General features: G+C 29.1%; 1 protein-coding gene across 1 annotated transcript in view; it reads right to left on the bottom strand.

The window, feature by feature from the left end:
* Nucleotides 1-2,772: 2,772 nt before the first annotated feature.
* The window catches only part of LOC113377961, a 50,682-nt gene continuing 38,142 nt past the window's right edge, over nt 2,773-15,312 (bottom strand). Inside the window, exons 6-7 of the mRNA XM_026618434.1 lie at nt 6,390-6,567; nt 2,773-3,655 (exon numbers count right to left, since the gene is read on the bottom strand). Of these exons, the coding sequence (XP_026474219.1) occupies nt 3,472-3,655; nt 6,390-6,567 (362 nt within the window). The 3' untranslated portion in view covers nt 2,773-3,471. The remainder of the gene's footprint in view (nt 3,656-6,389; nt 6,568-15,312) is intronic.

The following is a 15,312-nucleotide window of genomic DNA, read 5'->3' as shown; positions in this document are numbered from 1 at the left end:
TTATATATCTATACGTTTCAGAGGTTTCTGAACATTTTGGCTTACCTTAGAAAAAAATGATTGATTGATGTGTGAGAGAGGGTGTGTGCGGATACAAATTTTCGTCGACGATTTCGGTTCAACCGATCTCAATTATTCAATAAACAATCAATTCCTATCAATAAGGAGAGGTGCTGATTAGTTTTTGGCAAAAAAGTCTTTTATTCAAAAATTTAAAATTTCTCAAAAATCTAATTTTTTCAAAGTTTAAAACAAATTTAATCCTTTTTGAAAAATTTAATTTCTGGTACGGGAAGTTCTAGCAATTTGCACGATGCACCACTAGTTTTTTTATATTTTTAAGTAAATTTTAGGAGTTTGGAATTAATTCGTAGCTTTTTTTGTAATTTTTTGTGATTTATTATGAGAGCATAATTATGATATTCTCTAGGGTAATTACAGTACCGTTATTTAAAGTATTGTTCACATTGGACAATAGAAGTGTTTGGCAACTTTTACTTTTCTTCTCTGGTAAAATTTTCAATTTTGAACCGTGCATACCACTCTCTGCTCAGCAAGAGCATGTTCGCCCAAATACGATGACTTTCCGCGGCACTTTTCTTTATATTTAAAATAGTGAAATAACACTCCCCACAAAAACGACTTTTCTATCACAAACATCGAAATGTTTGATACTACATAACAATTGCTACGGACATAATTACAAAATCATATGCACTGGTAAAGATGCGCTATGTCAGTAGCTTTCAAGAGAACATTTACGCTTGCATGTGCAGCTATAAATAGTTGGCTAATGCATTCCTAAAACTCCACGAATTAATTTTACCACCTAACATATATTATACTGAAGTGTCTCTTATGAGAGATTATACAAAATATCTGTACATTGTATATCTTATTGTCATTCTTATATGACCAATACGACAACTTCTACATTATTATACCATTCATTCTATTATTCAATCATGCTTTTATTAATTCCCGTAGTTTTTTTTATATATTTTTACGTTTCGTCATCGACTTTGAGAACGCTGACCAACCGATTCGAATTATTAAAAAAATATTTGATTCCTATTGATAAAGAGACGTGCTGATTAGTTTTCGGCAAAGGCAGGTGCAGCTGAAGATACGGTGCAAAAAGAGCAAAAAATGGGTACTCAATTTTTGAGAAAACGGAGCATCCGATTTGAATGATTCAAAAAAAATTTATTTGTATTGACGAAATGAAGAACTGATGAAATTTTTAGTAAGGTCTAGCGGTCTAACAGGTCTAACGGTTTTGGAGTTTATATAATTCTTATAAATATTAAACAATGTTATAATATTTATAAAAATCTATATGGAAACATTTAATATTCCTCCAGCTATCCAGCTATGCCCACGAAAGGCAAAAAATTGGCATCATTCTTCCTGATCGGCTTGACCGACCGGAGATCAAACTATCAAACCCGGAAAAACAACGGAACTGGTTGGTGCTAACCTACTTTCGTGCCGATTGGGTGGGCTTTCATTCATAGTTCTAATTTATTTATCTCATTTTTAAATTTATGCTTCTACCAAATTGATCTTTTCTGGGGGTCTGTAGAAAGCTGTGCATTGTACCTATATATAATATTTCCTTATTTATGGCTATTATTGAAATAAACTCCTTTAACACATTATATTATTTTATTAAATATTGAGTACATTTTTCGAAAGTATAATATAAATATATTATACTGTTAGTTAAAAGATTATAGTTTTATTTGAACATTTAATTTGTGAACAATTTGTACGTTCTACAAGGCTTTTCCAATCAATGATTTTTTGACGAATGCATGCGAGTAATAACAAAATTATTGAAAAATATGTGAAATGTAAACTTTATAGCCTCCAAAAGAAATTGTTTAAAAGGTTTAAACAAAGTTCCTTAAATATAAACAAGGATTCAACAACATATGGTAGAAGTTGCAGTTTTACAAAACTACATGCTTTAACCCGAATTATTGTTCATCATAAGTGTAAAAATTAAAATTGGATTGTTTTTTATATTTCGCTTATTGCAAACTTGGAAAACGCTGCCTTATAAAAATAAGTGAGAATATATTATCAAATATGATATTAAAATATTTATATATTAACTGCTAACAGATTACAAAAAATCATTAGTTATTATAAATTGCTTATTATTTACAATACTTTTCTAAGTTTCAAATATTAACAGTTAATATTTAATCATTTCAAATGTAAAGTGAAACATAAAAGTTGAGCTTTTGAATGAGAATGATAGTGAAAAAGATTTTGTTCAGTATTAAAACAATAATACACATAAAAATATGAAATATATTATTACACTAAATTAAATATATATTTCATATAAATAAAGTGCATCCTAATTGACAATTTCAGACTTTTTTATATACAATTTTAAGTATATTAAGAAATCGCAGAATCGTAATATTCAAATTACGCACAATATTCAAAACTACAATAACGAATAGTTATTCTATACTTGTTTTTCAATAGGCGTTATAAAAAACTAAACAAAATTGTATGAACTCATGATGAAAATGAAAATATGAAAAAGCGTATAAACTAAATGAAAGTTTTCTTAAATGTATAGTGATGATTGTTATAAAATAAATATAAGTATAAATAACATAAAATAACTCTAATAATAAAACTCCTAAGTTTTTTGTAATCTAAACTTCAAAATAACTTTGTTCAACTCTGTCTATTGTCTATAGACGTCATTTACAAAATATTTAGAAATTCGGATCATTAATTGTGTGGGTATATTCCTTATGTGTGCTACCAATTTATGAGAATATCAAATATGGCGCTGCTGTAATAATTCGATGAGATGTATTTATATTGTAAAATGCCAGTTCATGTTTTCTGACAATATTTTGTTATGTTTATTATATCCAGCCAATTATTAAATAGACATTAAAATAAAAAAATGAAATTTTTGATGCAAAATGTTCTGAAATTTTAAAATGCATTATCGGCTTACACAAAAAATCACGTTTAGTCGCGGTTTCTGCTAACATCCGGAAATTATCTAACAATTAATATATTTTTACTAAATCACAAAATAAATACTTATTTTTTATTTAATTTCTAATTTATAAGATATATTTGTCCCAATATAAAAATACAAAAATACGTGCTTCATCAACATTTTAAAATAGCAGCGCCTGTGATAGTAGTTGGACATTATCGACTTGAATCAACCAAAACTTGATTCAAGCTAGCTACATTACGTCGATACATTCTCATAAATAAGAATATGAATGTGAAATATAAAAGTAGCGTTTTATTGCATCTATCTTCGCTCTTAGTTTTGATTGTAGAAGTTTAATCTTATTGAGAGCGAATCGGGAGAGCAACACTATCATGTTGCAATCCCAAAGATTGCAGGCAACTCACAACAGCATTTATTATTATGGTACAAAGTTTTGAGAAAACGCCCAGCGTTTTTGTTTATTTTCAAGGTAAATTGTTGGGTTCGATGGCATTGCTCGTCGCGTACTTAGGTTTGCAGACGCATCCGCTCTCTACCAGCACGTAGTCCTGGCCGGTCAGCGTCACCGGCCCGAGCGGTATCACCAGAAACAAATACGGCACGTAGGTCTGCGTGCATTCGCCGCGGACGACATCACATTCGGAAGATCTGAAAGCAAATCACATGCATCGCTTTAGTCTATTGTAATATTGTAAATTACAATTTGTACGAATGTTTCATTTTTACACATGTGACAAGTTAAAAGGTTAAATACTCTGAATACTGAATTTTAACTCAATAGGATACTCGAGCTGTTTATTAAAAATATTAAATTCCCGGAGGAGAAGTTTATGTTTTCATAAAAAAAAACGATTCGCTAATTTTATGTGCTCTCGGCGTTTCAAGCCATTCTGAATCGAATGAGACCAAATTTGAGAAAGTATGCGTGTGTTATGCGAAGTTTAATTTTAAAAATTCTTCAAAGTTTGCACAAATTGGTATCGTTTTTTTGGCATTTGTCAAAATTAGACCTCTCATCGACGTTTGCTTAAAAACGCCTGAACCCATTTCAAAAATTTAAAATCCATTTGATGTATTTCAATGAGGACTATTGTTTGTTAGTTTTGTGCGACAATCTGAAAAGCCGGTTCTTTGTAATTTGGAAAAAAGTGTTAAACTTTTCGTCCACATTTAAGCTCATACTACAGAATGAAACTTTTTTGGCGATATATATCATGGCCTTATAGAACTTACTAAAATAATACAGCCTTATGACTTGAATCAAAGCAAAATACCAATACCAACTAGTTTATTATTTAATTTGTCTACTATTAACTTCCCGTCGTAGTATAGGGTAAGTTATAGTGAAAATTTTTGCATATCTTTACGTTTCAAAGGTTTCTGGACAATTTGGCATACCTTAGAAAAAAATGGATTTGTGTGTAGTATGTGAGTATGTATGGATACAATTTTTCGTCGACGTTTTCGTCGGAGCACCGATTAACCGATTTGAATTATTCGAAAAACCTATAGATTCCTATCGTTAGAGATTCAAAAAACATTTTGCTTGTGTTGACAGTGTGAAGAAATTATTAGTTTTTAGTGAAAACAAAAAAAAAATGATTTCAAAATTAAAAAAAAATAATTTCCAAAAAAAATCTTTTGGATATCGAAAATAATTTAGATTTTAATTCCAATTGGAGTTAAAGTTCTAAATATCACTTACATATTTAAAATAATTAATTTCAACGTTTCAATTCTAATATAATATCTAATATAATTCTTATAAATATTAGACAACGTCCTTCATTTTAAATCCTATTAATTAAGTTAAATAAACATCGTCGTCCAATTCATATGCTTTTACAGTAAAAAGTTACAGTATTTATAATAATCTATTTGAAAGCGTTTAAAATTCTTCGAATATTTCATTACGCTACGGTAAGTTCTAGCAATTTGTCTTAAGGCATGGACTACTAGTTTGTTTTTAATTTCGAAGGCCTACTTTTCTTGTAGGTGTGTCTTAAATTCTTATTGAAAACTAATGTGATATATAAGAAACCCATGAGATACTAAAATATTTGAATAATTTTTAAATCACCAATTGCGTTTCCGAGTTATCTCTCGGAGAAAAATCCAAATGCACATATGCACACATACCTTATTGATGATCGTTCTGACCAGTTTCATGTTTTTAGTTTCTTATTGGTTTCCATCTAGCCGAGAAAATTAATAAATAAGCACATAAAACGATAATGATGATGGGCTATAATAACACATAAACGTGAGTGATTATTAAAGACAGTGCGTAATGTAAAAATATGTAATTGCTATTGCATACTACAAAGTATACGGTATTGGATAATCAGCTTAAGTAATAACTAGCTACACGCACCAATTCCACCTACGTATATTTTTATCTTTTTTTCAAAAGGGTATCTTACGTTGGATTTTTTATTACCATATAATTACAATCTGTCTGGTAAGTCATTCAATAATTTTGGTGACAAATGTGTAAACATGCCTGGTAAGATTTTAAAATGCTATTCAGTGGTAGTGGTAGTAATTTTAGATTTGAAAATTGACATATATAATTACAGAACAGTAATAATAACTTTACATCATATGTTATTTACTAAATCTAAAGGGACGTTGAAAAATAATATTTTTAAAGATTTAAAAATAGTTTTAGCGTATATAAATAATATATTAGTCATGCTAAAAACACTTATTACATATTGGTAATTACATCTCTTAAACACAAGATTTGATATTACCCTTGAAATTGCAATTTCTATGAAATCATCGTAAGGACTTAGTTTAGGTTTAATTTAGCATTTTCTTCCGCGTGACTGAAAATAATATGAACAAGTGTGTAAGTGGCATTTTGCCTTAAGGAAAGTTGCATAAACCCTATACGTTTAAATAATCGACTTAATAAGAAGTGAGATTTAGATATTTAGATAAAATTGTCAACTGCTTATTTCGAAAATAACGTTTTCGCTTTCACTAAAAACTAATCAATTGATAACTTTCAAACAAAGTTGTAATATCTGTAATTATATTATGTAGTTAATTATAGTGCACAAATACGCGCTTGTATGTCTTAAAAGCACAGTCCACTATTCCAAACGTTAATGAATTTTTACAATTCAACCAATTTTCGTAGGCCCCTAATATTTTAGATTGTTCGTAGAGATCATTTACTCTATCGCCGTGTTAAATTTCAACAAAAACTTATTTATATTATGATTAAATATATTATTTTTTATTGTGTATTCAACTGAAATAATAACTTCCTATGAAAAATAAACAAATTTTACTCTTATCCATTCCTTTATATCCGTGAATAATCGCATTATGGTGATATAATCAATTTTTTCGCATTTTCAGTAGTACTCACTCGCAGACTTCGAAGACAACCTGCTGCAGCAGATCGGGGAACTTCTGCACAATGGTGACCGGCTGCCCTGACGTCAATGAGACTCCGTACATAGGCGCCGTCGTATTGTAACGCGTCTTGCACAATCTCGCTGGTGTTCCGCCGCATTGACTACCACCAGCCTGAGACATTGATCGACCTGGAACCAAGAAAAATAGAAATTTGTAATAGCAATCCAGTGTCAGAAGAATATTCAATATAAATCTTTTTGAATATTTCAAACAATTTTGTGATTTGAGTCACAGACATAGACACGCTTACAAAAACGATTAAATATACTTTTCTATAATCCCCAAAATAAAAAAGTAAGCTAGGGTAAAAAATAATCGTACAAGATAAGTATATTAGTTAAATATATGAAGAACTCTTTTACGAAAGAAAAAATATAAATCAAAAATAATCTGAGAAATATTAAAAAAACTTATCTTGAAAATACATGAATAATGTTCTTATATTATATACAAACCCTTTTCGAAATAAATATTATATACAAATTTCAAGATTTTATCGCGCCTTTTTAAATAATAAAATATAGGGTAGAGCGGGGCTTAAAAGTCCGCACCGTTATCTAAAAAACAAGTAAAGATCAGAATTTTCCATCAACAATATTTAAAAGTAGAGGGAAGGAATGTATAACCAGCCATCATCTTAATTCCTACGACGTCGCTATCAGGAGTATAACGGTAATGTTTGCAAATCCATATCAAAAGTATTTCCTTTTGTTCTTAGTTTTCTTAGTTGTGAGCACTGTTGTTTAGTTTACGAGACCCTAATACAAATTTTAAGTATACGTTATTTTATAAGAATTATTGTTAATTCTAAGTTAGATTCAATAGTTTTTTTATATAACCTTTATAAAAGCTTTCACGTGGGTGGGTAAAAAAGAACCAATTGAACCTTTACCCTGGCAAAGGTGTAAAGAAAATAGTATATAAAAAAATAAGTTAAGTTAAAGGAAGCAATTTTACAAAAGATTAATCAAATAAATAGTTAAGCTAGCTTTTATTTCGTAAAATCCCTTTAACATTAGAGGGACAACTATTTGAAAAACAGCAAAAGTTCAGATTTCTACAATGATGATATAGTTGGCAGTTTTACTGAAGATAGTCAGATAGCTATTTGTTTGATATGTGATCTTGTGATATAATTGGTTTGGTTTTCACAATATAATTGTTTAAATTAAAATTGAACCTTTGCGCCCTGCCCTACTCTATCATCACAACGCCCTATGTGTAAGTGCTTGAAAGTTCATGAATTTTGCGAGACTTATTAGAGCATACTTTAAATACTTTTCACATTGCAGCACTGAAAAATTTTTCAGTTATATGGTAAAAATTTAGTTTTTCAAAAATGTATAATATAAATTAAAAACAACGATGGTCTAATTTTGCTTTGAATTTTTAATTATTCTTATGATAATTCGAAATAAAAGTCCATTGTCTACAAGTGAGTGTTAATTTGGCATAGCAAATAAATGCGTAGGAATAAAATTAAATGTGGTATTTTTCACGTCTTCATAAGATCGTTGACACATAACGCTGTCGTACAAGAATCTTCATGAATTCCAATAACTCAATGTCAGCATTAAACATACGAGCTCGTATAACTCTAAATCCCAACTGTTGTCCAGCTACTGTCTAAAACTTAATACAAATAAATTAAGCATTTAATAACGCAGTAGTTTTCAGCAAAGGCGTAAATGTCAAATGCCTATGTTATATGCATTAGTTTAGAGGGGCAATAAATAAAGATTTATAAGTATTTTCCGTAAGAAATAATCCGTATTAATATTTTAATAAATTATTACTACAAGCTATATTATTATTTTAGTATAGTATAGTATAATATAGTATAGTATAATATAGTATAGTAGTAATATGTGTACATTTAACAAACAGTTAAATATTTATTAGAAAATTGTATTATTATTATTATGACTACGCATGAGTAGTTACAGAATATGATCAATACAAAATTATCTACAGTATAATTTTAAAAGCAGCCTCTATTATTTTTAATCTATTTCTTTCTTATTAACCTGTATCATATTAACTATCTTTTTATACATAAAATCTCAGTTTATGTCACCAAATTGAGTAATGAAAAAAATCATAAGACAATGATTAATTATCTTAAGAAAAAAACATTTTTTGTTATTCCAAGCAAGCTGTCCCCATTCTTGTATCGCTGGCGACTGTCGCAAATAACTACGGATTTTATTTCGGCACGTAATTTCTGAGAACTCGTCGAGTTTAATTCTTACAAGAGAATTACTCATCAAGGTGCATTACAAGTATGTAAAGTTGAAATCAACATTTTATCGCCTTTCGATCTGAAACTTTGATGCATTCTTCGCGGGCCGATCTGACATTGGAGCCTTCGAAGGACGCAGCGTCGGCGCACGAACATGCTTATTTCTTGATTTAATTTCAATTATATTGTTTGGGTACTTAAAACCTTAAATACTAGGTACAAGTGTTAAAAATAACATTGCTAAGCACATCCTCAACATTATCTATTTGAAAGTTTAAAACTAAAATACGCCTTCGTGAAAGCTCCATCACCAACTTGAACTAGTATTATATCTCTTTTTGATATAAGGATTGTATTGACAATAAAATAAATGTTATTTCTCAGATTGCAATCTGATTATTAGATAATCTTTCTAGTATTATTTAGTGGCGGGCATAGCTTACTCAGTAGCGTGTCCGACCACACGACACAGATCTTCGGATCGAATTCTGTTCTTGACTTCTTAGAATTTAAAAAATATAGCTAATGGGTAGTATTTGAATAAAAAATTAAAAGTGAAAAAAATGCAAGATTAAAATTCGTGAAAATCAGATTTCGAAGTAAAATGAAAAATGAAGAAATCAGCTGTGAAGACATATATAAAGATAGTAAGAAATATAAAAATAAAATATTGTAGGAGCCTAAACGCTGTTAGTAAGCAAGTCCAATAAAAAGAAATAAACAGTATTATTTATGATGATTACGTAAAAAATAAAATTCATCCCCACAATTCTGTAATATTTTTTCAATACTTATCAATGATTTTTCTATTCTGTTCAAATATTAATATATTTATTTACATATAGAAATATAAATATATTATATTTGAGCATATGCGTATGCAAATTTCATATTTTGAGGTTAAGTCTAATTATGCATATGAAAAAATTATATTGATTGAGATTAAATTAGACCAACATTCGTCAAATTTATTTCAATTTGTGTGTTAATTTGTTTTAACTTCCCGTAATCAAAAATAAAAATTTGTATATATCTTTACGTTTCAAAGATTTTTGAACATTTTGGCATACCTTAGTAAAAATGGATGTATGTGTGTGTACGGATACAAAATTTCGTCAACAATTTCGTGAACACCGATACCGATTTGATTAATTCATTCGAAACATTCGATTCGTATTATTGAGAAGATGTGCTGAATAGATTTTGGCGAGGGCAGGTCTAGCCGTTACGAAGATACGGGGCAAAAAGTGCCAAAAATGGCATCTCAGTTTTTAAGAAAACGGAGCGTCCGATTTTAATAATTCAAAGAACATTTTACTTGTATTGATAACATGAAGAACTGATTAAATTTTTGGGAAGGCAGGCCCAGCGGTTATGGACTCTCAATAAATATAAATTGGAAAAATGTCATTTGGCAGCCAAGAATGTTTATTGGACATATGTACATCAAATTATCAGATATTTTATAGAGATTTTAAGAATGTGTACACATTTTGTGTAATTTTTTTTTGGGTTCCGTACCAAGATTTTTAAATACGAAACGGGTAGTTCCAGCAATTTGCCTTAAAGCAAGATGCTATGCTGCTGAACTAGTGAAATAGTTTTTTGTGCCTGGTATTAGAGATTATGAAAAGAATTTTCATATTTTATATATACATATCATTTGTCTATTTCATTATACATTAATATAATATTTATTATATTTAAAATATCTTTAAATATCTCTTCAATCTTTTTCGTCTTCGATTTCTTTATAATATTTCTTTATTTTCCTTTAACAATGAACTTGATGGCTCGCGCTATCGTCGATCTATATATTATATAGTCAATCTATATAACGTTTTTTGGTCTTTTGATGACGCATTAAAGTTTTATACTGTCAACATTGGTTTATGCGATTTTTGTGGTTCGCGAGTATAGCGCCTTAAGATGAAACCGCACCTGTCGTCGCATGGGGGCATCAGCGACTAACTATCAACTCCGCGTGGTATGCGGTTACCGTTAGCTCACCGAAATCAATGTATCGCCAACGACCGACGCCCCGTACAACTCACGACTTATTTAATGGTATATGTAAGTTTTAAAGCCGAAGACTTACTGTCGTTGTTTCCCGGACATATATTGACAACTAATAGCTATTTTTTATTAAAAAAAACGACTTGGCGAAATTTGAATACGGGGAAGCTCCTTAAGCTTTATGAAATTTTCAGAGAATTTTAAAATTATGTGAAATTGCGCAGTGCATATATTCTAGCACAAAATTCAATATTTGATTAAATATAGCGGTTAGATAATTCTAAAATAGTACACATTTCATTTAAAACCACGAATATATGTTACCTACAGATAACCCCCATAGAACACGATAGTTCTATAACACATTTCGACATCCCTCTTATGGTACATTTAAAGCACATGATGACAAATTGCCATATTGACAAATAAGCAAAAAATAACAAAAAAAATATAGTAAAAACTATGAAAAGCCAACTCTATCTAATTTAGTAAATACATTAGATTTAGTAAATTTAGTAAATAGCCGTGCAATTGATCAATAAATGTGATGAAATAATGTCAAAAGATAACTCATTTGATATTTTATAGAAAAAAGGTCTAGGCTTATCTGAACAGTTCGTGATATTTCTTAAACAAAGATCCTTTAAATAAAAAAATGACCACAAAATTTGTTTAAATTTTGTAATAAAGAATTATAAAAAAGTATCTTTTTTCTGAAAGCAAACAATCGCATTTTTTTCCAAAACATGGAAAATTAGGTAGTACAAGAAAATGATCAGAGGATGAGGCTATCTTGCCTGCAAGAAAACAATCGCGTTGGATAGCACTCACTTGATTGTTTTGAAAAATATTATATAATTCATATAATGTGTGTTACTTCTTAGAAAAATTTTATAAATATAACTAGTGGTGCATGAAATCGTACCTTAAGACAAATTGCTGGAACATGGCTGGAATTTTCCGTACCGGAATTAAGTATTCGGAGAAAAAAATCAATAAATCAATAAATATTATACGAAAGTGCACAAGAGATGCCGCATGAGCCCATGTGTTATTTTCCTGAAAATGTTGAAATTTGTTTGAACCGCATAAGTAAACTTTAAGAATTACTAATCTTGGTACAGAACCCCAAAAAAATCTCACAAAATTGGTACTTAACTATAAAACATCTGATAATTTGATGTCCATACGTCAAATTCACAATTTGACCGCCGATTTTTTTTTTACTTTTCCTTTGTATGTTCGTAACTGCTGGATCTGCCCTCCCAAAAATTTAATCAATTCTTCAATTTGTCAATCGGGCGCCCCGTTACCTTAAAAACTGAATTACCATTCTTGGCACTTTTTGCCTCGTATCGTCGAAACGGCTGGACCTGTCTTTGCCAAAAACTAATCAGCACGTTTTCTATTCAATAGGATTCAAATGTTTTTCAAACCATTCAAATCTGTAGATCCTTGCACGCGAAATTGTGGATCAAATAATTGTATTGTATTGAATTGTTCAGAAAAATGAAAATACGCAAAAAATTTCATTTACTGGAAGAAGGTGAAAAAGTGAAGTTAATAATATGCTATATACATATTTTGGTTTTTAAATTATAATATACTGATGATGAGACAAACCTAGTCTCGAAACATTTGTAAAAATAAAATTATTTAATAAATTAGTGCAGAAAGAGTATTGTTTGTTCATATTTCTAAATTTATTTATATATATATATATATATATATATAACTAAAATGTTGGTAAATGTTACATATAAGGCAGGAATTCGAAGAATGCTCATTCTTATACAAGATTTTAGCTAACGGCTTTCTGAGTGTTCAACGTGGATGTCACACGAAGGAGTTATCGAAAAATCCGATCAGATGATACGAAAAAAATAGTGATCAAACGAACGGTTAATTATGATATGCGAGCTCAGCATCTGTGGCGTTAGTCGCTTTATTTTACTAAATCGACTGAAATTACTTTGCAATTAAGAAACTTTTCGGAAATAATGATGACAGTATGTTTTTAATAGCTCTTTTCATACTTATAGAAATTAATTGAAACAAATATATATATATGCAAACAATATTATATTATGATAGTATAATGATATTCCCAGAATAGGTGTATATACAATTTGTATCTTTATATAAAAGTCAATGCATGCATTTAGGTCAAATAAAGCAAATTTTCAAATTAAAAAAAATTAAAATTTTCTTAAATAATAATATGATAGAGCAATATTCAGAAAAAAATTATAGTTAGCCAATAAATATTGACCAAATTTTGAACAATATAAATCAGTACTATAATTTATTAATTTTCTCAATTTATATTTTGAGATTCGTTGTTTGAATGCTACAATCAGATACCTATTTGATTAACTAATTTTTCGGGAAAATTTCTTTCTTTGCTTATTAAATTAGATAAACAAGTTTGATTTTGTCTTTAGCAATCCATATATCTATTACTTTTCTATTCAATTTTTCCTACAAAAACTAGCAAAACCAAAAAAAAGGAATATAGAAAACATTATATATAGAAAGAATTTTGTGACAAAGGCATAACTGCCGTATAATTAGAAACACTCATCAGTACCATCAAATTGCTTATGACAATAAGTATTAATTAAACAATGAAAAAACATAATTGATAGAAGTTGTACCTCTTTAAGAAATAATCTCTAGCCAGTAGACCATGAGAACGATTCATGTTGTATGTCTTTTGTTTCATGGTCGTTTGAGTGTTACCAAATCTAGTTACTAAAAAAACTACCGTTATAGAAACAAGTATTTAATTACATTTGAATTTTCTTTAAATCGATGAAAACATCGTTTAGTTTATGACAAAAAAATTACCGTTAAGTGGTACGTGGTTGTGCACTAATAAAAGCCTTCACACAATGTTTTTTAAAATCGCACTTGGCTTCGCGTAATGAAGAGAAAAAAACTAAAGCGTAACATAAATCTATCAATCGCGGTTTACGATGAATTAAATTTATACTACATTCATTGTGTGGATATTTTATGATCGGGAAGCAGAAACAGCTTCTAATATACCTATGTGCCATATAATACAATGAGAACAAAAGACTTACAATTCGCCAGCGTTTCTGAAACAAAAGCGCATTTCCTTAAGAATAAGAATAATTTATTATAGCATATATTACTGGCATGAAATATCCGACTACATCTCGCGAATATAGAACGAAACTGTTTTAATTTAATAGAACTAGATTTTTTTCACATGCATCTGTCTGCATCCAAAACATTAACACTATTATTGGTGTTCGTGCTCATAGGAACTAATGTACCATTTAACAACCCCAGGGTGTGACCAAAAATAAATATTTTTTATTACATCTATTTCGGCATATTTTGTCAAAAAGATAAGTCTATGTTTTTAGTGATAATTATCTGACAACGAGAAAATATCTGAAACCTTTCAGACCGTATGGTGTTGGTCATTGGTCATTGCAATGGAGTTACGCTTCAAGACATAAAAAGCATTTTAAGCTTGAATGGATATGTTATGAAAAATATACTGAAGCTAATGATTTTTTCAATACATCTCAAGGTATTACTCACTTTATATTTCTAATATTGGGTAAAGCGGGGCTTAAAGATCCACCATCATTATATAAAAACAAGCTAAGTAATATTATTTTTAATGATCCTATTTAAAAGTAAACGACAGGAGATGTGTAACCAGCCATTATCTTAATTCTTGCGATGTCGCTAAAAAGAGATAAACGGAGATGTATCAGTATTCATACTAAAAGTAATCTTTTTCGTTGGTAGTTGTTTTTGGTTCTAAGCTCTAGAAAATTTACTAAACACAATTTAATAGTTGTTTGTTTCATACATGCTTGCAACGGTAGCTATATATTTTTACATAGAATTAAAATCTAAAATATATGTGCGTATAGCAATAGAGTATTTAAATATAAATGAACACAAAGTACTAAATTTCGGGAAATAATTTGAAACATTTTAGTGAGAATAAGAAGCATTTTCGTTCTTGTTCGCATTAGAGATGTTAATTACTTTAAACAATTTTACTCATTGTGATAAGTGTTACAAAAAACTGTACTGTTGTTCTTGATTTGTTATGATCTACTTCAATAGTACTTGTAAATTACCAAAAAAATTAGAAAAATTTCTATCTGAACACATGAATTTCACATAATCATAATGGAAGGTAATTTATATTGTAATTATGCAAAGGGCATAATTACAATATAAAGATAATGCGAGTTTGCAGAATTTAAAAGTGAAAAAAAAACGTTTTGTTATTTCTTAAATTTAGAGAAACAAAATCTAAAAACGGATAATTTAATTCTTCAATTTATTTACTTAAGTAAAACAAATTTTAAATTTTTGAAAAAAAATATTACTAAATAAGACTAACTTAATATAAATATTATATTTGATTTTATGGTAAAAATTTGCTAGTGGTTCAAAAAGTTGCATATACTAAGTTGTAAATTTTTATCAAAGATGGGGCCTTTTTAGAGTGTAACCCAACGGTTAGCCTATCTCTGATAAATTTTATTATAAGAATTTCTCTAATAATAATGATTTTTAATTTGATGCAACAATTTTCACTCGGAAAAATATTGCT

The sequence above is a fragment of the Ctenocephalides felis genome, unplaced genomic scaffold (assembly GCF_003426905.1).
Source record: "Ctenocephalides felis isolate EL2017-DRISC unplaced genomic scaffold, ASM342690v1 CF-g0.4_SCAFFOLD_01886, whole genome shotgun sequence".
Taxonomy (NCBI): domain Eukaryota; kingdom Metazoa; phylum Arthropoda; class Insecta; order Siphonaptera; family Pulicidae; genus Ctenocephalides; species Ctenocephalides felis.
Note: the sequence above shows the minus strand (reverse complement) of the source record. Positions and strands in the feature narration are given on the sequence as shown.